Source organism: Micropterus dolomieu, linkage group LG06 (assembly GCF_021292245.1).
Source record: "Micropterus dolomieu isolate WLL.071019.BEF.003 ecotype Adirondacks linkage group LG06, ASM2129224v1, whole genome shotgun sequence".
Taxonomy (NCBI): domain Eukaryota; kingdom Metazoa; phylum Chordata; class Actinopteri; order Centrarchiformes; family Centrarchidae; genus Micropterus; species Micropterus dolomieu.
This window is the reverse complement of record NC_060155.1, coordinates 9,787,895-9,812,444: the sequence shown is the minus strand read 5'-3', so window position 1 is coordinate 9,812,444 and position 24,550 is coordinate 9,787,895. Positions and strand designations below refer to the sequence as shown.

Sequence of the window (24,550 nt, the reverse complement as noted above, 5' to 3'; positions counted from 1 at the left end):
TGCAAATTATCATCAAATAGATATTATATGCCGAATAGATTTTGGCATTTGGCCGCCAAACGGAAAATCCACCCGCAGTTGGTGGGTGACGGGTGTTAATTTCCATCCCTGATTGCTACTTTCAGATCAATTGATAAGTCGATCAAAACAAAATTAACTATTTGGAGCAAGGATAAATCATTTTGAGTCACTTTGGCAAATCTTAGCTTGTACCAGCTTCTTAAAAATTAGGGTTTGCTTTTTTCTCGTGTTTATATTACTGTATCTCAAAATCTTTTGGGAGTTTGAACTATTGGGTGGGAAAGAAACCTATTAAAAATCATTTGGGGCTCTGAGAAACTGAGATGATTAATTTTCTCTGTTTTCTGCCATTTTAAGAACACAATTAAGAAAATAATCAGGAGATTACATTATAATAATTATAATCGTTAGTTGCAGCCCTACCACTCTATACTTTAATTTGCAGTCCATCTATTAGTTACATCCGTATCAGCATCACTGTCCGTTTCCCGTCATGTGATCAGTACATTTGCAGCCTTCTCTACTGACCATCAGCCTGAATAAGAGCAAAATGAAGATGAGCCAGCGACAGGCTGAGGCAGCTACAGGCTGTCACCAATCTGCTGATGCTGGCAACGACCGACTATAGGCCTGCAAAGTGGAGAGAACAGACTCAAAGAGGACACTATACTGAAAACAGATGAGCTGAGACTCTTCCACAGAGTAAGGCAATTAAGAGAGTCACGATTCATTTGGTATTTGGATTTATTTCAGTTTTAAAAGGATGGACAAAGAATCGAACCAGTCAAATAAATCCCTGATAAAATGGGCTGATTTCATTTATTACCACTTTGAAATAGAAATAAATGTAAATCAGTGAAAGGAGCTACTGTGGTGTTTGGATGGCAGAGAAACCTACAGACTCTCCGGCCTTGAAATCACATGATGGAGAGTGGCTGGCTGACATGTTTACTAGTGCTGCAACTAACAATTATTTTCATTATTGATTGATCGGCCATTTATTTCTTCAATTTAATCAAATTAAATCATTAGTCATGTAAAATTGTTGTAAATGCCATTCACAACTTTGTGGAGCCCAAGATGAGGTCTTCAAATGTCTTGTTTTGTCTGAGCAAAAAGTATTCAGTTTATGATACATGACAAAGAAAATGAGCAAATTCTGTCTTTTGAGAAGCTGGAACCGAAGATCATGCAGTGTTCACAATTTTTGCTTGAAGAAAAATTACTGAAACAGTGAATCGATTATCAAAATAGTTGCATTTTTTTGATTAACCAACTAATAATTTCAGCTCTAATGCTTACATCCGGGGCTGGGAAATAAACAATAATGATAATTTTTGTAATATAATTTTCCTCAATAACAATATAACAAATGTTCAATAAATACTCTATAAATGTTTTGAAATGATCCACTGAGTTTGTGGATGTGTTTTTCATGTTCTGACCATAAAGAATAGTTTAAAACCACATTATCTGGTTTCTTCAACTTTCACTAAGGAGCAAAAATCAAAGAAATAATGATTTGGCATTTATCATGATAATCATCAGTATCAAATGATCTACAAATTTTAATCGTGATAACATTTTTGGCCATATTGCCCAGCCCTACTTACATGACATATCTACTTTAAGTGTAGATATTCATTGACCAACATTATCTGTAGGCTTGTGCACATTAAAATTACAATGTTTTAGAAGGTTTATAAAAACAGTAAAGAAACAGCACTGAATGACATCAATGATACCTGATCTGTCACTCAGCACCAATATTGTGTTTTTGATTCGGTTAATTTCCAACTCGATATTCTCCAAATCCTAACTTCTGCCGGGAAGTAATAACACCTTTGACACGCTGGCTTTATACATCCCGATAGCCAAACAATGCGACCGTTTTACTACATTCCCTCTATGGCAACATAGCAGAGATTCCTCAGCAGCGACCTCATAAATACTTCAGATGTTTTGTTCTGTCAGAGAACATCTAGTGATCAACACATATTTACAGTGGTGCTGAGGTGTGTCACAGAGCCAGAGTCAGGAATACAACAGATCTAGCTGAAGTGACTTGCACTTCACGTTTTTCAAGTCATGGCTGGACTCCAGTCACTGGCTCCATCAAGCAGAGGCACTGGGTCAGGGAGTGGCATTGAAACAACTAGGTGACCAATGATTTCCATAATCACATTTACTTGTGAAATTAATAAAACTGTCTCTGCCAGGCTTGGTATGACTAAATAAGTGCTGGCATCTCCATACATAATATTTATTTTAGGTTAATGTTAGGCGCCACAGAGATGTCTGGTTAGGGCTAGAACTGAAACAATAAATTAATTGATAATTCAATCAACAGAAAATGATAATTAATCATTGAAGTGTTTTAATGGAGGACAAATGTTAAATATTTTCTAGTTCCTGCTTGTGAAATGTGATGATTTGAATTTGTCTGTTTTATATCATTGTAAATTAAATATCTTTGGGTTCTGTGACTGTAATTTATATATGAAATAAGATATTTGAGGACGAAAGGCTTTCAGAGTATGCGGTTTCACTATTTATTTGACATTTCATACACTAAGCGATTTCCCACTTATTATCAAAATAATAATCAACAAGCAAAAACATTGATAATGAAAATAATCACAAGTTGCAGCAACCTTAATTAGGGTGCAAGTTGAGTTCAGATGAAACACAAATAAATGGGGAAACAGACTAATTGTATTGTGAGATTTTAAAACACATGTTGTATTATAACACTAACGTTACATCAGAGTATCTGAAAAAACCCTGTTCAGCTTGATTTGTCAGGCAGTTCAACCTGATGAATACAAAACTTGATTTGGTTTTCTATTCCCAAACAGATACCAAGAGAGTATCGAAATCAATAAAGACACTAATTGTTATGATTTCCTGTTGTCATATTGAATATCAGTCTTCAAACGCATGTTAACTTGCCAAAAGGACACTTGTGTGAGTGTTTAACAGCATGTCAGGTTGGTTGTAAACCTTATTACAATGGGCTGGTTAAGTCGGCATCATCTACAAGTGACAGAGAGGAGAACAAACAGCCACTGCTAGCAACTGACAGACTAACTAGCTCCAAAGCTTTCAAACTGTGTCACAATTAATCTTTTAAACACAACCAACGACTCGGTTTGGCTGAATTCAAACCACTTAACAACTCCACCGTCTAGCTGACACATTTCTTATATAACGCAGAGAGCCTGGCTTTGCATAGTCAGCGCGCCTGGACAGTTTCACCTGTCTGTCTGCCCGGTCAAGTTTACCTAAACCCAAACATTAGCAAGCAGTTAGCTAAGGTAGCTAATGTTAGCCAACTCGTTAGCCACCTTTCCAAGTCTATAACTGCTATTAGGAGGTTTATTAAAAAAACTGGATGACATGCTGGGATAAACAGAGATCCCTTACCCTTTGTAGTACGCTTTCACCCGGACTTGGTGGGAATTCTCGCCGGGGTGGGACATGGTGCTGTCCCGCAACGTCGGCATCATAAGCTCAGTCGTGGTCAGTCCGACTCACCGATGCCTTCCTTCCTTCTTTGCCTCCCTAGTTGTGTAACACGTCCAAAACACTTTGCTTGTATAGTCCGTCGACACACTGAGATAACAACGAGGCAAGCGATGATAAAAACGAAGAATGTGCCCTTCTTTAGAGAAACAAAAATTATAAAGTAAAGAAAAACTTGCGAGGTCCGCCAAACAACTCCCTACTGCAAAGGCCTAACGATGGTCGACTCCATCTTCGGAATGCTAGGGGTGGCGCGTACAGACATGTAAACTTACGTTCAAAAAATACTATGTTAAAAATATTCTAATACACTGTTTCTTACTGAGTCTAAGTTCACATAGCATAACAAACCAGAAAAAAGTGGTTAACATCTTCTTAAATATATAACATTTGCAATATATAACAATATATAACATTTGCCAGCATTCAGACTGTACCAACTGAAGGCTTTATGTGGGTGAGTGCTACCTTCAAGTTCAAACATCTGAGCTCGGACATCGTAGAAACCTTCAGAAATAACGTCAAAATTGACCAGCAACAAAAGCAAAGTGATTTGGTTTATTACACATACATACACATTTATTTTTAGAAATGGACGAGCTCTTTTTGCTGTGTGCTAGAATGAAGAGTGAAAACGTGAAACGGGCATGTGGTTTATAAAGAGAAAGAAAGAAGGAAAAATTATGGACCTACACACACACACTCAACAATAGTATTTAACAATGACTTTAAATATTAGCATTACTTTAATTTATTTTATTTATTTATCTAACCCAATGCAACATCTGGCTAATTTCTCTCCTAATTAAAATGTTAAAGCTATCTCTCTTACTTTCATTTAGTGGTACTGCTCCCTCTAGAAACATGTTTGTATCTTTGCTGGTATGTTCAGACCACTCATAGCATATTATTTAAAGTCAATGATTCAAACATTTTACGGAGTGGTTCACGCAGATTTATCTGCCAGCCTACTTAAATATTTCCGACCGACCCTGAATACCACGTGAAAAGAGCATCCTTCGCAAACGAGAACTTGTTGTGCCCCCCCCGCTCCCAGATGAAACTCCTGACAGGTCGTCATGACCGGTCCCGGGAAACACACTACAAAGTATAACCTGTGTGTTTGCTGCATAAATTCAATAATTTGACATAAATTCGTTTTTAACTTCTTTTCTTTTGTCCTTCTCAGGGACAGAAACAGAAACAGGGGAACATGACCAACTCTTTCTTCCTTACTTTCTCCACCTAATTAGCTACTGTCAGTTATCCTATGTGCATCATTAATAATAATGCTGCATTAGTTTTTGAGTTTTTGGAAACATAGTCTGAAATCGAAAAAGTTTAATTTGCTATCCAATCCAAAGCCTGTACCCCCCTTTACTTCCCCATAACAGCGCAGCCTCTTTTTTTCACAATCACTGATTCGCAGATCAATTTTCCCTTTTGTCAGCTGATTAACTTAGTAGCCTATTGTAATTTATTTTCTTGAATGCCTTTATGTCTGCAGAGCAAGAAGCTGCTGTAGAGGGGTTTTAACAGGTTAACAACTGTTTCATAAAGTGGTGCACTAACTGAAAGGTGATCTCTTAGAAAACAAACCCATATAAAGAATTATTATACGATTATTACTTTATGTCTGTGATATCAGCCCATCACCTGTTTGTGTCTTGCATATTAAAATATTCGCTGGACTGTGATTGCCCCCACAAAGCTTTCCGATCCCCATATCTTCTTTTTTTGAGCGAAGAGGTTATTTAAAGCCTTTCATCAGACATGTTAATAATAAACGTTGGCTAAATAAAAGTCATTCAAAGCAGATAAAAACACATTTTAACCCGCCAAACACCGTCGGGACTGTCCGTGCAGTGAGCGCAGCGGGCTCCCCGGCTGTGAAAGGTCCTCCCGCACTGCGAGCGGTGCTGTGTCAAGGCTTTTTTATTGCCTGCTATGTACCGTCTGATTTTTTAAAATCTCCATTTTAGACCGTACTGACGCATCAGTAGGCTTCATGACTGGGGTAGTGTTCCGGGGTATGGTCAGCTCCCGATGACCCATGTCCATCAATACCAGGCAGGTAACGCCGACAAGAGGTGAATGATGTGTGCATGCATGAAGCGCTGTCTGAGCGATGGGAGGCAGGCCGACAGGGGGATGACATCCTGCTTTGTTGATTGTATTATGTAAATCCTAAATTATGGACAGTGGATTTAAGCTAAGCCTCATTTGTGATTGTTCAGGATTTATCGAGATGCCGGCGTTGTAATTGGACAGGACCGGCTCTGCAGCAAAAATCAATCAATATTCAAGCTGCTATGGACCATCAGTGTTTAGCCTCATGAAATATCGCAGAGACATGTAGACTGTGTACTATTTTAAGGCTAGATCTCTGAGATGATCATAAAAATATCTCACTCATATTTCGCTCATATTTATCAGCAAATGAAAGAGAACAAACCCATATTGTAGCACCTTTGTCTCTTTACAGATGTGTAGTAGCACCAAATTACCTTTACACCCAATTGAAAATACATCAGTAATTTGAATGATTGACCTTTTTTATAAATAGCCTATTCATCAGGTCTTCATAACGATGTTTTTTACAGGTCCCATGCAATAAATCCATAGCCTGTTTTTCTTCCCTTTATGATCATTTGTTTCTAACTTGTGTATAGAGCTATAATTTGATGGTTGACAGATGGCTTCTGTATTGAAATGATCAAGGTCAAACTAAAGTTTTAGATGCACTTTTTCAAGAATATAGGCTAAAAAAGAAAACAAAAAGGATGGAAATAATAAAGGTGGGTAAGTTATATCATACAGAATACTGTGAGCCATAGTCCTATTTGGCCGTTTATTTCAGCGCTGCAGTGGATCAGGCCTAACTTTTTAAAATTTAAGTGATTTTATATGTAGGCAAATTGTATTTATAGGCCTATGCTTGTCAAGTTAAAACCAAACCGAAATATAACAGGTTAAATTTAGTTAACCAAATGTCCTTAAAGTGTGATGGAGTAGCCAAAATTTTGTTGATAGGCTAGATAATAACCTAGTTGTAGCGAGATAATCTGAACAGGAAAATCCACCTGCTCAATCTTGTAGGCTAAATTACCGGTAACATAGTTTAACATTTAGCAGCATGAACACTGTGTGTTTTATATAAAACTATATATAATATAAACTATTCAGTAGCTCATTTAAAGTGTGTAACATCTTTCGATTGAGACTAAACTATAAGCATTTGCTGCAGAGAGGCAGCTGCACTGCTAAACAACAAAAGAGAAGGTGTAGCCTACATCTCCATTACCCTGACTCAGCTTAAGTTGGAAGTGTTTTTTTTTAACCTCCTCGTATTAATTAATGTATATTTCACCCCGCAGTTCTCCCATTACTGAATCTGTGTGTGACCTGAGATGGATAGGCAAAGCCCAGGAGAGAAGCAGGCAGACACTAAAAGGACTACAGCCCCCAGCACCCTCACATCATCTGCTGTCACCATGGCAACAGCTAGCTCCAGCAGCACCATGTGCACCCAGACGCCCCCTACTTCCCTCAGCATCATCTCACCAGACAGACAGGCGGTCCAGGTAATAGAAAGGTCCTAGGACCTCTGCATGCATTGTTTCATTTGAGAGGAGTCAGGGCAATAGACAGCACCTGGGAGCTCTGCAGGTATTGTTTGACTTGACAGTCTGGCAGGTGATAGATATTCTTTGTGTCAATAGATTGATATGTTGTCTATGAAACACATAGATTTTGTTCATTCCATCTGGAAATTATGTGAAATAGTTATTTCCATATAAAATAGCTGATAGCACTAAAGTGAAATCCAATTACTTATATTTATGCTGTACAAAATACTCTAAACCTTCTCTTTCATTGGTGCCTTACAACCCTGCACCCTAGCTGTTCACATAAGGGTTTTAAATATCTCAAACCCATGGCCAATAAAAGTATCTTTTAGCGCAAGCAAATGTTCAATATTCAAGGAATATTCCAATCACAACATCAGATAATTAAATGTTCTCAGCACTTCAAAGCTTTCATTTGTCAGCGCAATAAGAGCAAATGGAATAAAATCCAAACAACTACTAGCCTTGTGCTGCAGATAATGAACTGACATTAATTTGTTAAGTGCTTGATGCGTCCATGATGTGATGCAATAGGTGATCCAGCACGCCATCCACAGACCTCAGAGCATGGCAGCCCAGTACCTGCATCAGATGTACGCAGCCCAGCAGCAGCACCTCATGCTGCAGACAGCAGCCCTGCAGCAGCACCAACACCCCCCCCATCTGCAGAGTCTGGCCACCATACAGCAGGTCAGATGGTGTCTTTCATGTGTTAGTGCAAGCATGAAGAGTCATTTTAACATGAGCTATAGGGTGTGCGATGTCTCTCCAATAATTTTCAGGCTTCGGTCTGTCAGAGGCATTCACCTTCTTCATCCAGTGGCAGTTTGGTTCATCAGCCTGCTGGTGTTCCCCAAAACTCAGTAAGTATCAATCTGACCACAAATCAGAGCACAAATAATAAATCTCAGCATCTTTCTTTAAACATCATTATTCATCACGCTGCCCCTAATCCAGATTACTTTACCATCATCTCCGGTGACTGCCCAGCTGATTGGCCGCACCCAAACATCCACTGGTGCAGCAACCACCATTTCCCAGCAGGCCATGCTATTGGGAAACAGACCGGCCAACTGTAACCAAGCTCAGATGTACCTTCGCACTCAGATGGTATGGACCTTTTCAAATATCTCAAGCTGTTTGTCATACTGGTACAATGAAACATGCAATTTCTCTATTTCTAACCAGCTAGCCACCTGCCTCTCCCTGCTTTTTGCTTTTCTTCTATCAGCTTATTCTAACCCCTGCAGCCACGGTGGCTGCTGTTCAATCAGACCTCCCTGCCATCACCTCCTGCTCCTCTTTACCTACCTCCTCTCAGGTATAAACTTTGTCAGGCACAAAATTAAAATAACCCATGCTAAAATGTGACTCTTGGGATTCTGATGAATGTTAGAGGAACCATTAATAAAGTTTCATGAAATGACAAGGTAGTGAAGTGACTTTCTTTTGGCGTATATTCAGGTGCAGAATCTAGCTCTGCGGGCCCATTTGCCTGGAGCTCTGGCTACAGCACACAGTGTGATTTTAAAGCCATCCGCCCAGTCCCAAGCCCTGACTCCGGCCGCCTCTTTGTCCAAGACGCCAATCTGCGCGCTGAAGAACAACCAGCTGACTGACACCTCAACAGAAACAGGACCAGCTGACGTCACCCGGCCGGCCTCTGGAACCCAGATTATAACTCCAGGTGAGCTAATGTGTTCAAATACTGAGGTTTAAAAGGAAAGATGACTTCGACAGCTGACACGTTTCAGACTTACTGTAAGCGATGAGTCACAGCAATGAAAATGAACTCCCACACAATATTTACACTTCGACAGGCATTTCGTATAACAAATGACATCAAGTCTGCATATATATACTCGCAGAGAACAAATACTGATCCTAAGAACCAAGCAATCCAACATCAACAACACCTGGCAAGGGGTGGGAGAAGAAAACTAATATTTTTTAGGCCATTCCATTTTTTATTTATAGGATTTTGGAGTAGCAAAACTGTTACACAACCTCTCACAAAATGAAACCTTCCAGTAATAGTTTTAAACAAGTATAGATGTTTTAGAGACAAGCATTCAAGCATCAAGAAGACATACTCTTTCTCTGATCATGTAATGCAAAATATGTTGGGTTTGTTTGGAGTTTTTGGTAGGTGCTTCCTACAATGCAGATTTAGGCTCCCTTTAATGCTGAAAAAACATTTACAGTGTTTTATTTAATTAGACGGATAAGAGTCCAAGTAGTCGAGACTCAATACAGGAACAACAGATTTGCGTGATGTGGAGAAGTCAAAGACATGTTGTCAAAGACGTTTAGAGAAACCTGAATACTGATTCAGGACTGTGCTGTTACCTGTCAGGTCAACCTTAAATGAGATACTTGTTTTGTGTATTTTTGTTTATCATGTCTATCTATGTATCGCTGTCCTTGCAGCCTACTCTCCGGTGCCGACCCACACTTTGGTCAAGCAGCAGGTGTCCTGTCCACAAGGCCAGCGGGTGGCGCATCAGCAGCTCATCCTTCAGCAGGCTACAGGAGGAGCTGCAAACCACAGACAGCTCCAGCCCATCGCCCTCAGAGTAGCACCTCAAGAAACCAACTCCATCCCTCTTCCTCTGTCTATTAAGAGACTCACCACTCCCAGCACCCAGTCACAAACCAACAATGACCCTCGAGCTTCTTCTTCTTCTACGTCTGTCACCAGCGTGTTTGCATCTTCAGCTCAGACCTCAATCCCGGCCGCCACCGTTCAGCCTCAGCCTCCTCCTCTGGTGGCCGCTCCGCAGCGTCGGACCTCATTCCCACAAGTGCAGAACCAGCCTCCACCTCCTCCTCCTCCTTTGGTTCTCCCCAGGCTGCCCCAAAACCCCCCAACATCCCTCCACAGGCTGTCCCTGCATTCGGTCCAGGCTTTGGCCGTCCAGTCAGGACGGGTGCTGCTGACAGAGCAGGAGCTGCCTGTAGCTGAGGCTCTCGTCCAGATGCCCTACCAGAACCTCCCACCTCCTCAGACGGTGGCTGTTGATCTGAAAGTGCACCCAATCAGGCGTAACGAAACTCCATCGGTGAGTAGCCGTGGTTAAGCTTTGTTGCTCTGCTCTGCTTGTTCTCAGTACGGGTAATTTTGATCAAGAGTTTGTTGTGGTTTGACTTTCAGTCGGGGCAAACATGCAAAGTGAATGGATTGAGCTCAGAGGCAAGGAAAGATGAATGTTCTTCTGGTCCACAGAGAGACAGGACTCCTACACCTCTCATTGTGCCTCCTAAGCAGAATGGTTCAGGTAAAATATGATAATGAGAGAATAAAATACTGTACAACTTCAAGCCTAGTCCCACTTACACGCCTGTCTCTTTTACTAGACTGGTGTGGCTACACATTTTGACAAATAAATGCAGGTCTCAATGAGACACCAGGTCTGTATAAAACCTCTTAATGTCAGGGTGTTGTGGTGGTTGAGCAGGTGGGACCCAAATGCAGGACGCAGAGCAGAGGAAGTACAGTTCAAAAAGGTTTAATTCCAACAGAAATCCAAATGAACACGACTAATAAGGCAGGCAGGACAACACACAGCAACATGGGACAGAGCATCTACACACTACAATGACCGGACAAAGACTGAGGGAAACAAGCAAGGATATATACACACACACAAGGTTAACAAGCTGGGAGGAGACACGCAGATGAGGGACATGAGGCTGACGAGACACAGGCAGGCAGAGAGATAACTGGGGGAACAGACGGAACACTAAACAGGCAGACATGGGGCAAAATAACAACCAACAGAAGAACACAGACAGGAACTAATGTACAGGACGAAGAACTAAGACACAAGACTACACAGGGAAACACAGAACCAAAACGGACTTAAACAGGAAACATGACACACTTAAAGCCCACTGGATCACCTGCTTGAGTGTGTTTGTCTATGTGTGGCCCTGCGATGGACAGGCGGCCTGTCCAGGGTGTACCCCACCTTTCGCCCGATGTAAGCTGGGATTTTCTCCAGCCCTCCGCGACCCTGTATGCAGGATAAGTGGTTGATGATGGATGGATGGATGAACATTTTAAGAGAGAAGAAATGGTGAAAAGATTTATGATGATAGATAGTATGAGGCTGCAGCCACGGGTCAAAGTTGTTCCTTAACTTTATTTTTTAAAAGCACATGTGTTGATTAAAATACTGCGCAAATACTTACGTATACACATACAAGATATGAGGTCAGAATATAGTGCATTGTCTGTCAATATGTGACATAAATCTGACATGTACTGCAAACAGAAGAGGAACTGATTGTAATACTGGTTCAGCCTGAGGTGATGCCAAAGACTGAAAACTGACCTGACTGAAACAAGGCTAGTGTGGAGGGATAAGTTTCCATGGTAACTTCTGTCAGGCTTATTTAAACCTCCTTTATGAAACTGAATATCCTGAAAATAAAACCGGACCTACTGGAATAAACCTGGTTTAACTGGTGATATTGCTTTATGAAACACCTCTCAGTTCTACCTTTTCTGCCTCTGATTGTTCAGCAACGACGGGTTCATCCTCCATCATATCCAGTTGCTCGGTCATCAGGTCACCAGTGGTGGAAGAGCCGTCCCAGCTCACCAGCAGCAGCAACCTTCCTCCTCCTTCTCCTCCTCTACCTCCTCCCATCTTGCCAGCAGCAGTAAGAGGCCCCAGCCAGCCGCCCTCCTCCCCAGCCAGCCTCCCAGGGAGCCCAGACAACATACAAACAACCCACGTACTTACACACCTCGTGGAGGGATTCGTCATCCGTGAGGGCCTGGAGCCATTCCCGGTAATTCAGATTTTTCAGTTTTATTCTGAAATCCTTTAAATTGACATTGCGTTTTGTTGTTTGGTGGTATATATTTCTTATTATTCATGGCTAATCAACAGATTAATGTGTTATTATTATGTTATATTATATCATATATATGAAGTATAAAACATTTCCAGCTATTTAAAACATGAGTAAATGTCTAATTGAGAACATGTGTGACGTGTGATAACAACATAAACAATTACCTATTACAAATATGTGCTTAACTGACTCTTAACCAGTACAAAAGTCTCTCTCAGACTATACCAAGCAATATTTTATCACAAAGTAACTGCTGTAATGTGTGTAGCATCGCGGATTAATGATGAAACATGACAGAATCAAAGTGATATCTTTGAAGGACGAGGCTGTTGCTATATTTAGCTTATTGTCAGTAAAATCCCATGGAAAGACGAAAACCATCAATGTTTTATTCACTCTCTCTGTGTTTTCTTATTTTAAAATATTGATAAAGATATTACTGGGGGAAAAAGATTAGAAACATTATATACATACACTTTTATGAAAGGTTCATTCAGTTCAGTAAAACAGCAGGTCATTTTTAGCAAATGTTACCCAGACAGGGGAAAATAGTGCATTTGTTGGGGACTATTTTCAGCTGCGCATCAACACACATTTGGTGTAGCATATTTTTAGCAGCAGGATAGTGTGCGTGGGACTGACTGAAAATAAACTAAAGTGTGTGTGTGTGTGTGTGTGTGTGTGTGTGTGTGTGTGTGTGTATGTGTGTGTGTGTTTATTGTAATGAAGGAACATGTCACCCAGTGCAATGACGTGGCTCACTGATGTGTTTTTAATTGTTCTTGGACAACAATGGAGCTGTATGGCACAGAGGAATAAGATATATTAGGCTTTGACTACACAGGCAATACTTGTTAAGAGGATCAATTAATTATTCATTTGTTGTCAATTGTTGTCATTTCCGGATTTTCATTGGATTTCTTGACAATAAAGCACACAACACACAACACATTAAATTAGTATTTAGTAAAGTATAACTTTAATTTCTTTACCTTTTGGTCAAATCAATGGAATCCAGTGACATGTAAAAAACTCACAAGTCTTTCCATGTCAGTGTGTGAGATATAACTTTTCTAAATGTACCCTTTAATGCAGGTGGTCTCCTCGTCGCTGCTAGCAGAGCAGCAGGCTTCACTTCCTGAATCCCAGGAGATACAAACCAACGGTGATGCAGCAGCAGAGGACAGTCCGCTGGATGCTGACCAGTCGGATTCAACAGACTCTGAGATGGAAAACGATGGCCCTGCAGCAGATGGTGAGGTGGTATGTTTGTGTGTGTGTGTATATACAGTATATGTGTGTGGGGGTGGGTGTGCGCACGCATCTGTGACTAACAGCTTGTCCTGTGAAGTTGCAGAGCTGAGGGAGAGTGTGGCAGGTGTGCTGCAGTGTGAGTTCTGTGGGAGCAGAGGTTACGCTCACACGTTTCTGCGCTCCAAACGCTTCTGCTCCATGACGTGTGTCAGAAGGTAAATCAATCACTCACACATCCAGATGTGATTACCACGTGGTCTGGTTTTTGCACTAACAAAACATCATCAGCATCAGTCTGGTTCCTGTCAGTCTGGTTCTAAAAATCAACGAAACAGCATTATAGACGCAATATCATGATATTCCAATTGCCGCTATACTGTATTTGATGTAAAAGGATCGGGAATTTTTTTACTTTTTTAACTATGCAGAGCTGGGAATGTCCCATGAAAAGAGCAAAACCAATTGATTTTAATAAGTATTATTTGCATATCCAAAGCCTGACAAGCTTCATTGTTGTCCAAAAAATACTAAAAACATATGAACAAATAAATGAGCCACACTGTCACCTGGGTGACGTGTTCCTTCATTACCATTAACACACACACTGTAGTTTATTCTGAGTCAGTTTCACAAACATCCTCCTGCTGCCAGAAATACTGAACAGTCCCTAACAAATTCACAATGCTCGTGTCTGAGTGACATCTGCTAAAAACTACAGTGACCAGCGGTTTTAGGAAATTACTGAGCCTGTTGCTTTTACTCTCCACATCTTTTCTAGCTCCTCTTTCAGCCCTTGGTATTTTTCAAGCTTCTCGTGTTCCTTCTTCTTGATGTTGCTGTCGCTTGGCATTGCCACATCTATCACTGCAGCCTTCTTCTGCTGTTTGTCGATCAACACGATGTGTGGTTGGTTAGCCATCACCAGTTTGAATACATTAGGAAACGTATTCCTGGATCTTTGTCGTTTTATCCTGGACAGTGGTCTTGACACTCACTAGCCCTCGGCCTCCCTCGCTACGCTTGGTGTACAGTCTCAGGGTGCTGGATTTGTGATAAACCCTCCATGCATTGTGAGGAGCTTTCTTGTCTTGATGTCAGTGGCCTCTGTCTCCTCCTTTGGCCGGTTTATTATACCAGCGGGGTATCTGATGACTGGCAGGCTGTGTGTGTTGATGGCTCGGATCTTGTTCTTCCCATTCAGCTGACTTTTCATTACCACGCTCCTGGATAGCTCAGTGGTTAATGGCACTGACTTTGGTACAGGTGATTGTGGGTTTGATTCCTGGGCAGGGCAGAGGTATCCAGGAGCAAGGTCCTTTATGCTACCAGCCTACCTCAGGCATGAGTGAAACCGCAAATACAAGAGCCATACCGACTTGGACATCGCCCAGGTCAACAAGGTCTGTGTCAGTTGCTAGGGAACAAGGGCAGCCTGATAACAAATGGGCTACTGGAACAAAATGTTCATAGACTAGAGCAGAAATATGTATATATATTTATGTCCTCACTGACAGTGTAGGGAAGTATTGCACGTGTTTGTTGCCTAGTTTGAAATGTATCACACAGTCTGGAAAAGTAGGTGGAAATAATGAGTAACACTCTCATTCTTCAGCAACAAAACATGCCCTTGAGCAAGGCACTTAGCTGTAGAGCGTAGCTCAGCACTCGGTCGCGGTGGTTGTGAGACACGACATCTGGAATCCATTGAGCTACATTTGGTTATAAAAAAAGTGTATAATCACTCCCACGTTTCCCTTTGAGTCTCCATCCAGGCATCAAAGAGGCCAGCTTTGAGTCCAGATGCTCAGTGCCTAATGGCAAGTGCGCCTGTCGAACTGTCTGCACTTAGTACACACAGGAAAGTTAAATCTCTAAGGGATTTTTGGGGCGTCAGGAATTAAATTATGACTGCAGTGCCACCAATTATGCAAATGTAGTCACCTGCAGTGGGCTGTATCTGCTGTCTGTGTTTAGGTTCAGTGTGAGTTGCACCAAGCGGATCACCTTGCTGAGAGCAGGTCGCTGGGGTCACAGGCCTGTGGGCAGGAGAGGACGACCCCCCAGCAGAGTCAACGGAGCCTCCAGAGAACATTTTCAGAGACAGGTCAGTTGATAGCACTGACCTGATGCATGTAGCAAAAATGCAGAAGTGCTGCAGGGATCACTGGTCCTATGAGAAGCGCCGCTCTCTGGGGAACAGCTGCATCTGACAGGATCAAGGCTTTGAAGTAAAGGAGGCATGGGACCACATTTTTAAGATTATACAGCCTTGGGTTCTTTCAATAAGGTCATTACTTTTTTTACTTGTTTTATTTGAGACATATTAAATTACCTGATTTTTTTTTAGAAAGTCATAAGAAACAAATAGAAGAAAAAAAAATAATATATATAATAATAATGAACTTGTGTGACATAAATGTTTTTTTCAATTTTCTTTCCATATCCTGGTAATCATCAGATTCATCTTTTAGTATCTTATGGGGCTCCCTCCCCCCAGGTTGGAAACCACTGGTCTATAAGACTACTCAATAACAACTTCATAGACGGTGACAACTGTAAGAGAACCATTTTTGTTCTTGCATTACTGTACCAAATGAATTATCTGAATTATGGCACTTTTCCAGATGAAGTTGAAAAAGTGCTTTACAATAAAACAAAAGAATGAAATTGTATAATGAAAATACTGAAGAAACTAAAATAACAACACAGGGAAAAATATAATAGAACAAAACATAAAACAATAAAGAAAAGAGTTTAGAAAGTTAAACTGACCAGAATTATAAACGTAAAATAGTAAAATGTTAGCAGATAAAACCGAGTGATCAAAAGTTATTTGAAAGATGTTAGAAATTGTGCGTCAAAGTCGCTTCTTCCTTAAAATAATTCTGTCACCAACATGAAGAATTTAATGTTAAATACATCATTTTAATATTTATTGCTAATAAGTGGAACATTGGTACAGTGGTTATGTTTTAAAATTACAAGAATTAAGGGTTTTCCCCAGTATTATTATTTCCAGGATGGAAAAAAGCCTCTAAAGCAGCATTTAAACCACAAGTTGATGCTAAAAGTCTTTCCTAAAATACAGACTAATTAAATTCTTTCAGTGTTAGAAGGCTGACAACTGTAAGTAGTCTCCTCCAACACACAGCAGATCCAGTCTTTATCTGAAGTGTTTGTGCCCGACAGATTCGTGATTCGTTTGTCTCCGAGGCGACCGGGCAAAGCTCACTGAGAGAGGAGGATGAGCAGGAGGAAGAGGAAGAGGACGATGAGCCTCCCGTTCCCATGACAACTAGGCTCCGGAAACAGGCCGAGAGAGAGCGAGAGAGGGAGAGAGAGCAGGAGAAAGAGCAGGAGCAGAGGATGACAGAAACGATCAGTGTTTCTGACGGAAACGAGGAAGACATCGGCTGTCCGTCTCAGTGGGATGTAGGACAGGTGTTTTCTTATATCAACTCTCTGCCAGGTACTGCTGTGGCTTTAACACACCTCTTGTCACTGAACATGGCAGATATGGTGGCTGTGTATTGAGGGTGGGAATTTGGTATGTCATGGTGGTTTGGGGTTAAAGACACTGTCAATCAAAGGCAAAAAAATACTATTTTAAAAAGCAAAGTAGTAAAATGTTACTGTTATAGGTTATAAACGTGTACCCGTATAGCAGAGCAGGCCGAATCTGAAGAACAAATGTGGCAGTTTTAGCTATATTAGAATTTTTTAATATTGAAGTAGTCATTTGCGTGTTGCATCAATCAGTTCTCTTTGTGCTCAAATTCCAGCCCGCTGGGGTGGGTCCTTTTCCTGCCTTTGACTTTTCACATCTTGTCATAAACAAGAAACAAAACATTAAAAGATTAAAAATGAAGTACCCCTTGGGTTATTTCTTACATTTGAATTTATGTTGGTAGGTAGCACAATTTTATTTTGTCTTGCTGATGCTCGCTTCTGCGCATCAAATTAATTCCGCCCGATGTTTAAAACAGCAAAGGTAGTTTTGATTTAAGTGCCCCATAAAAGCTAGAGGAGGGTTTTTAAAGAATGTATATGTTTTTGTATAAACTTTGTATTGTAATTTAAGCATAAATAGTCACATAGGTCCCACACAGTCTCTTTATTCAGTCTCTATCTTCTTTTCTGTCCAGGTGGACAGGATGTAGCCGAGGAGTTTCGCTCACAGGAAATAGATGGACAGGCTCTGCTGCTTCTAACAGAGGACCACCTGGTCAGCACCATGAACCTTAAACTGGGACCAGCACTCAAACTCTGTGCTCACATTAATTCTCTGAAAGAGACATAAACAATTAACATTTCTACCCTACAAGAATGGACTTGTGATGATCTGGACCAGGATGAAGAAAAAAAGAACGGTCTTTTTTAACTCTGCAGAGACAAAGAGGAAGCACTGCCCGCCTTTAACCTGTCCTTGGACTTAGTTAAGCAGAGAGTTATACTGCAGTTTTTTCCAGAGACCACTGCCAAGGATATCACTCCTCCGGCTGTCCAGTCTACCACACAGAGTGAAGTCCACACACGGTCACAGCTGATTTTAACACGCAGATGAGCAGCTCGTTCTGTCGCCTCTCATGGCTCCATTGTAGTGATTGTAGCAGTTTGGCTCCGGTTATCCATTTGTTTCAAAATGGTTTTAAAAAGTTATTTGTATCATTTGTACACAAGGAAAACAATTTTACATTTACATTATTACACATAAAAGTTAAAGGATGCTGTACAGTCTCAAAGTTTACAAGACAGATTATTGCCTACTATCTTGCAGATGAAGTTTGATACATATATCATCAGCAACCAACCAACAGTTATGACGTATGGAACCAAACTGATGGCTTATTTATGGGTTATTATTTATTATTGACATAATTAATATATACTAATAAAACCATTCAAATATTCTGCTCTGTTTTGTCATTTTGTGAGAATCACTTTTGCTACTGGACAGAAATAAATGTGAGTTATATTGATATAAAAAGTGGAATTTGAAGAAAATCGTAATAATAGTTACCTTTCCTTTTGGTCACTTATTACGGCTTTAGTAATCACAGTGTTATCAGAGATGTTTTGCAGGTAGTATAGTATATGAGGTCTGCTGAACAAATTATTGATATTAGTCAAGTATCTGCACCAGTAAATGTATATTTATAAAATAACTTATTCAAAACCAGAATGTAAAAAAATGATTCATTACAATTTTTTATAAGTAAAACGTTTACATTTATTCAGCTAAATTAATAAATGTAAAAAGAAAGACTATGATATTATATCAACAAAGGTGTCTCCTGCATCACAATCTGGCTTTAATGAAGCTTTATCGTCTTATTATTTTAGAATATTTTGCTCTCATGTTGCATATTCATAAAATACATATCTATTTTAATGAAATTACTATGTAAACTTTGAGAACGAAACCTTGGATTTAATGAGTATGTGGTTATAGGTTAGGGGTCAGTAGAGGCCCAACAACTACGTCTTGCCCCGGAGCCCCCTTTATTTGATTATATGGTTTTCTGGCCATGCATACAGGTTCTTTTATAGCCCTCTGCTTTGATCTCCAGAAACATCCACGATCTCGCTCAAATGCTCTTATGCAAACTTTGAAAGTAAAAGCAGAACATTAGTTGTTTCGGACTTTCAGGCTTTCAGGCTGTCTGTTCATTTAACTTGCAGTTTAGTCTAAAAGCAAAACATGTTTATGCTTTTCGGCTGCTCAATCTTGTGTATTTTAGTGAAGCACCACCAGAGGGCAGTTTTTTATCCAGTTACTAAGAACTATATTTATCCTGCTGCTGTAAAGAGCCTGGCACAAAGAGACCCAGTCAAACTGTGGACTGTGGATGTGACAGTTTGTTGCTAGGTGGAAAACTCATCCAGCTCAAAAACTCATTGTCATGTTGTCTTTCCTGTGTACAAACAGTAAGCAGTTTGACAGATATTAGTGATATCATTACTGTCCATACTGCAAGTCACACTTTTTTGGCCGCTTTTTTAAATAAATGTGAAAATGAAAACATAAATAAGATAAAATGAAAACAACATTGGAGGAGGAAGTGTTGAAATCCTTTACTGAAGTAAAAGTAGCAATAGCTCACTATAAAAATACTCCAGTCCTGCATTGAGTTGCCTTAAGTACACAGGTATCCGTACTCTAAAGTAAGTAACTGTCATAATGCAGTAAATTAGCCAACATGTTATAAGTTACATTATTGCATAATTATTATTGATACATGAATGTCCGAGCAGCATTTTACTGTCTTAGCTGCTCAAGCTAATATAAAATATTTTAAACTGTAGCCGTCAATATTTCCCTCTGAAATGAAGCGAAGCTTAAAGTGGCATCAAATGGCAATTCACAAGTAAAGTACTAGTAACTCAAAATTACTACTTAAATGTACTCAGTTACTTTCCACCACTGGGGGGGGAAACGGGGCATACATGGCAAACAGAATATTCATAAAGGTAAGGAGAAAGTGTAAAGTAGTGCGCACAATCCGGCAGTAAGAACATGCATCTGTATAGTCTGTGTTTAGGTATCTATATAATCAAGTACTGTAGGGGTTTCCTGCATCAGGACAGTGCGCTACAATCAGACGACTGAATGTTATTATCACACAGTGAGACAGACTGAGATTCACAGGAGATTTGTTCCCACATCAACAACAACACATATTTGTTAACAGTGATAACTTTGTTTATTTGAAACAAGTTTGCAGCTCTTTCTTACATGGAAGAGACAGATTAAAATATATATTTGGAACATTGCTATAAGCATTGAAGTGCAAATGAGTACATTTCTCTAGTGAAAAATACTACTGACTATATCATACACTTTCTATGCTATACATGGGGAATGTGTTGCCTGGATGTGAAACGCATCAATGGAATGTTTTCAAGTGTGCAGGAACGGTCAGGATGAAAACAGAAACACTAAGAGTTACAGTTTATAGAGAAAGTTTCCATGCACACTATTTGGTTTACAAGGCTACTGTGCAAAAGTTGTGTTTAAGACATAGAGCAATATCACTGTGATAGAAATGTCATCAACTCGCTGACAGATGAGTGCTCGCAGAGGCAATAAGGTTGATCAGTTTACAGGCACTGCAAAGATGAATTTATACATCATTCTTCTGGTAACGCTTTATTTTATGGGTCTGTTCAGATTAATTTCCTACATGGTTTCCTGGAAAGAACCATGTAATGTGATACTAATTATGGGAGAGAGTGATCGGTTGGTACGCTTCCAAACTATTCCAAATGCTATGCTAGCGCAACCTTGAGACTTTCAATCCGATGGACAGCAGGTGAGCTTAACATGCAAAATGTCTATAAAAAAAAAAAAAAATACAATTCTGCATATATGAGGAGTAAAGTTTCTAATAATGAACGAGTGATGAATTAAATATTTACTTAGATTTAAATGGAGCCATTTCATTCATGGAAATTCCTCAAGGTCAATAATGAACTCGACACAACTAATTAAACTAACTAAAATTACAGTCTCAGAACTCTCTGTCTGTTATTACAGGTAAAACAGACCTGTAATAAGAAACAAGCTACCGGTTCTCCCCGGGAAACATTCAAGAAATCACAGACCCGTAAAATAAATCTTAATTTTTTTTCTATGCTGCATGTTGCATCCTAGATAATCGACACTTCGACACTAATCACACTAATGTTGGCTCCAATCGAATCCGAAATGTAAGTGGATAAATAAATACCCCTGAAGTCTGTGCAAACCTGACACTATAAGCTTTCTCACATAACTGGCCAACAACCTGAGGCAAGAGGCTTTTACAGCACTAGAAAATCCAGATGTACATTAGTTTCTAAACAAAATTAATGAATGTATTTTCCATCTGCAATACTGACGGCTGCAACAAAAAAAACCCCAAATAGTTATCAAATAATTGTGTAAACCGCGATGCATGGCAGGCAAATGACAGTACATAAAATCTCTAAAATCATAAATAAATGTATAAAAACACAGGAATGAGCCTTTTCATGGGGAAATGGGTTCAACATATTGCCTCTCTGCTTCTTGCCGGTTCTCTCAAGCGTGACCTAAAAAGGGTGGAACATTTTTCCCCAATGGGCAGAAGCAGCAGCTTACGATGACAACTGACCCTGTGAGCTCCACAGTGCAGGACACATGCAGAGGAGACGGGCAGGACAATACTTGAGAATCAAAGTGTCATTGCTGGGCGTCACCCTGGCTCAGGGCATGCTGCCAGAGCCGAGGCCATCCTTCTCTACAGATATAGACTTGACCAGCTCCTCCACCCAGCGGACCTCAGAGGCCACCTGCTCAGCCAGGACGTCGTAGCGGTTTTCCAGGCGCCCAAACTTGCGCTTGAGGATGTTGGCGGCCTGCATGGTGGCCCGGGTGTCCTCCTGGCACTTCTTGCGCTGGGCTTGAGTGCGCTGCAGCTCTTGGCGGATGTGGGTCAGGTCGCTGGAGATGCTGTGGTTCTCCTCCTTGTACCAACCCTCCTTCTCCTCATAGATGGACAGCAGCGCCGCCACGTCCTCCCGGCACGAGCGCTGATTGCGCTCCAGCTCCCTCAGGCCTTCCTCTGCTGCCGTAATCTCCTCCAGGACCTGGGAGAAGCGCTCGAAGTTGATGTAAGTGTTGTTGGGTGGCATGCTGGAGTGGGACTTGATGGTGTACTCCTTCAAACGAGTGGTCTTCAGGCGCCTGCGCTCAGGCTTGTGGTCTCTGTCCTCCTGGCGGACATTTCGCCTCTTAATCACCTGGAGAGAGAAAAACATAAAGGTCTGAAATAAGCATGGTCATTTTAAAACATCCCAATAACATAACGATATTGGACTTTTGAGGGCAATAACAACACTGATATTTGAGAGCTTCAAAAGGTCTGATAATGATCAGCCGCTACATGAACACATAACATAGATTAAGGATTTCTTAAAAAAAAAAAAAAATAAATAAAAAAAAAAAAAATCATTCTTACTGGTAGAAAAACTATGTAATGGAGAGACTGTTCCTAAATTACCTCAAATGTATCTCTGGCATGCATTGTTTCTTATCAGCAAACATACAAGTACACTGATACATCTGTAATAAGCTAATAACTGTCGAAATATTGGTCTGCCTCTATTTGTTAATGTAAGAAAAAACATAAATAATGTGTGTAAGTAAAATGTATTTAAATAGCACTTTTTAAAACAAAATGTCCAATGCCTCCCAAAGTCAGGACAGTGTTAAACACAAGATTCATTTCTCAGCACTTTCAGGGGCTTAAATGTGTCTTGAACAAGTTTCCTAACATAAATAGACAGCTCAGCAGCCGAGCGCCTCACCTGAAAGTGATTGTGATTGTGATGTTACGCTACATCACCAAATAATATAAATGCGAAGACAAAACAACAACACTCACCTTAATCCAGGGGTGCTCAAGACTGTCATCAATTGTCATTCTCTTCCTGCAAAAGAAAATGATCCACCAGTGAGAAAATGACAGCGCAGAGACTTTCTATATATGTCTACACAACAGAGAAGTCTCTTCTTCGGGTTTGGTATAAAATCCTACTTGGGATCCTTGACCAGCAGGCGGCGTATGAAGTCCTTAGCCAGCTCACTGGTGTTGCTGAAATACTCCTCATCAAAGTCATAGTTGACAGCTGAGATGTTTGTCAGGGTCTCCTGCTTGGTCTCGCCCAGAAACGGTGAGGCACCGCTCAACCTACGGGGACGCATATTAAGGCTTTGCTTTAAAAAACACACGGATGACGAGCGAAGTGGTTTACGTTGCGACAAACATTCAACTGCCAGTTGCCACCACTGCCGTGGTGTGAAACATTACTCACAGAATGTACGTGATCACGCCGATGCTCCTGCAGAGAAAGAGCAGAACCAAACATGAAAGGAAACTGCCACACGGATCAGCATACAGAGGAGAATAAACACATGTTGACATCTTACCACATGTCTGCCTCCAGTCCGAGCGGCTCATAGTTGACTATTTCAGGCGCTGTAAAGCACAGAGGAATGAACGCTTTAATTCACACCAGATGTGGAGATCTGCAACGCACTATCATCCACATACATGGTTTAACTGCCTTGCCAGCGTGGGCACACACTAGCACAAAAAAAACGATTTAGGGTTTTTGTAAGTGGAACATTTTTTACTGATGGGGGGAAGAAACACAGTCTCACCAACAAACTCTGGCGTTCCAAAAATGTTCTTGAACTCATTTCCCTCTTTAATCTGATGAGCAATCCCAAAGTCAATCAGCTTGATCCGGGGATTGGGGACGTTCTTGTCTAGCAGCATGATATTCTCGGGCTGAAAGATACAAAACATTACAGCTGAACATGAGAGAATCAGGTTTTGATACAGTACCCATGTAAATAGAGAGCTAAGAAAGAAAAAAGCTATACATATACAAAACTGTACATAGTAGTTTAATATTTATCTTGTGAAGCTTTTTGTCGCTGTTTTTATCTGTTTTTCCTATTTCTTTGTCTGTACACTGAGAGCAACAAAAGAGTCCTTGTATGTGTACTATTGAACCAAAATCAGCAGGTAGCTCGACAACCTTGTGTGTCTACAGCCTCTCTTCCAGATGGAAAAACCTTTCCACAAACACAGACATGCTAGATCCTAAAAGAACACCATAACAGACCTAACTAACACGTCAACTACAACTGCGGACCCCAGAGCCTCGCAAACAAGCCGCCTTAACCCACACAGACTGCTGACCTTGAGGTCAAAGTGAGCAATGCGTTTGGAGTGCAGATACTGAACGCCGTCCAGGATCTGCTTGAGAAACTGGGTGGCTTCCTCCTCCGTCAGCGATTCCTTCTCGGCCAGGAAGTCAAAGAGCTCCCCTCCGGACACCAGCTCCAGGATCAGGATCACGTCCGTCTTGTTTTCGAAGATGTCGTGCAGGGTGATGATGTTGCTGTGCTGGATCTCCCGCAGGATGTTGACCTCACGCTCGATCTCTTCGCGGCTCACCCCCCGCCGGCTGGACGACAGCCGCCTCTTCTTGATGAACTTGGCTGCGTACTCCACACCAGAGCTCTTCTCCTTACACTTACGAACAATGGCAAACTGTCCGCTGCAGGGAGGAGAGAGCAAAGGGATGTTAAAAAATAAGGATAATATAGTCCCAGCTGCATGTTATTATGATGATTGAATTCTTGGCTGCAGGTCAGACTACAGAAGCTATATCAAGACATCACTTTGGGCAATGATAACTTGTGATGGGAAGTGATCATT

At 40.8% G+C, this 24,550-nt stretch overlaps 3 protein-coding genes across 5 annotated transcripts in view; 1 reads left to right on the top strand and 2 right to left on the bottom strand.

Annotated features, from left to right (window-relative positions):
• prkci (protein kinase C, iota) overlaps nucleotides 1-3,837 on the bottom strand; it is a 40,668-nt gene extending 36,831 nt beyond the window's left edge. Inside the window, exon 1 of one of the 2 annotated variants that reach the window (XM_046051019.1) lies at nucleotides 3,448-3,837. In XM_046051019.1, coding sequence (XP_045906975.1) covers nucleotides 3,448-3,530 — 83 coding nt within the window. In that variant the 5' untranslated portion in view covers nucleotides 3,531-3,837. The remainder of the gene's footprint in view (nucleotides 1-3,447) is intronic. The other variant, XM_046051018.1, reaches the window with a different exon arrangement.
• A 1,701-nt stretch (nucleotides 3,838-5,538) lies between these two features.
• phc3 (polyhomeotic homolog 3 (Drosophila)) lies at nucleotides 5,539-18,205 on the top strand. Of its 2 annotated transcripts, none has more exons than XM_046053026.1 (15): nucleotides 5,539-5,616; nucleotides 6,924-7,130; nucleotides 7,710-7,865; nucleotides 7,928-8,038; nucleotides 8,133-8,285; nucleotides 8,407-8,496; nucleotides 8,640-8,862; nucleotides 9,606-10,237; nucleotides 10,330-10,453; nucleotides 11,704-11,975; nucleotides 13,137-13,296; nucleotides 13,393-13,510; nucleotides 15,270-15,399; nucleotides 16,485-16,764; nucleotides 17,441-18,205. In XM_046053026.1, exons 2-15 carry the CDS (start codon nucleotides 6,957-6,959, stop codon nucleotides 17,593-17,595), a joined length of 2,778 nt encoding a protein of 925 aa, XP_045908982.1. In that variant the 5' UTR covers nucleotides 5,539-5,616; nucleotides 6,924-6,956; the 3' UTR covers nucleotides 17,596-18,205. The 2 variants fall into 2 exon arrangements, with proteins under 2 accessions (XP_045908982.1, XP_045908983.1); XM_046053027.1 differs by having other exon boundaries at nucleotides 5,549-5,620; nucleotides 7,958-8,038.
• A 1,150-nt stretch (nucleotides 18,206-19,355) lies between these two features.
• The window catches only part of dapk3 (death-associated protein kinase 3), a 10,019-nt gene continuing 4,824 nt past the window's right edge, over nucleotides 19,356-24,550 (bottom strand). The window contains exons 9-10 of the mRNA XM_046051651.1: nucleotides 23,865-23,873; nucleotides 19,356-22,031 (exon numbers count right to left, since the gene is read on the bottom strand). Coding sequence (XP_045907607.1) covers nucleotides 21,522-22,031; nucleotides 23,865-23,873 — 519 coding nt within the window. The 3' untranslated portion in view covers nucleotides 19,356-21,521. The remainder of the gene's footprint in view (nucleotides 22,032-23,864; nucleotides 23,874-24,550) is intronic.

Bases quoted from the DNA above. Each gene is read 5' to 3' on its own strand.
- phc3 (XM_046053026.1), top strand. From the start codon at position 6,957: ATGGATAGGCAAAGCCCAGGAGAGAAGCAGGCAGACACTAAAAGGACT. The intron at 11,976-13,136 runs GTAATTCAGATT...CCTTTAATGCAG, and splicing joins AGGGCCTGGAGCCATTCCCG to GTGGTCTCCTCGTCGCTGCT. The intron at 16,765-17,440 runs GTACTGCTGTGG...TTTTCTGTCCAG, and splicing joins TTATATCAACTCTCTGCCAG to GTGGACAGGATGTAGCCGAG.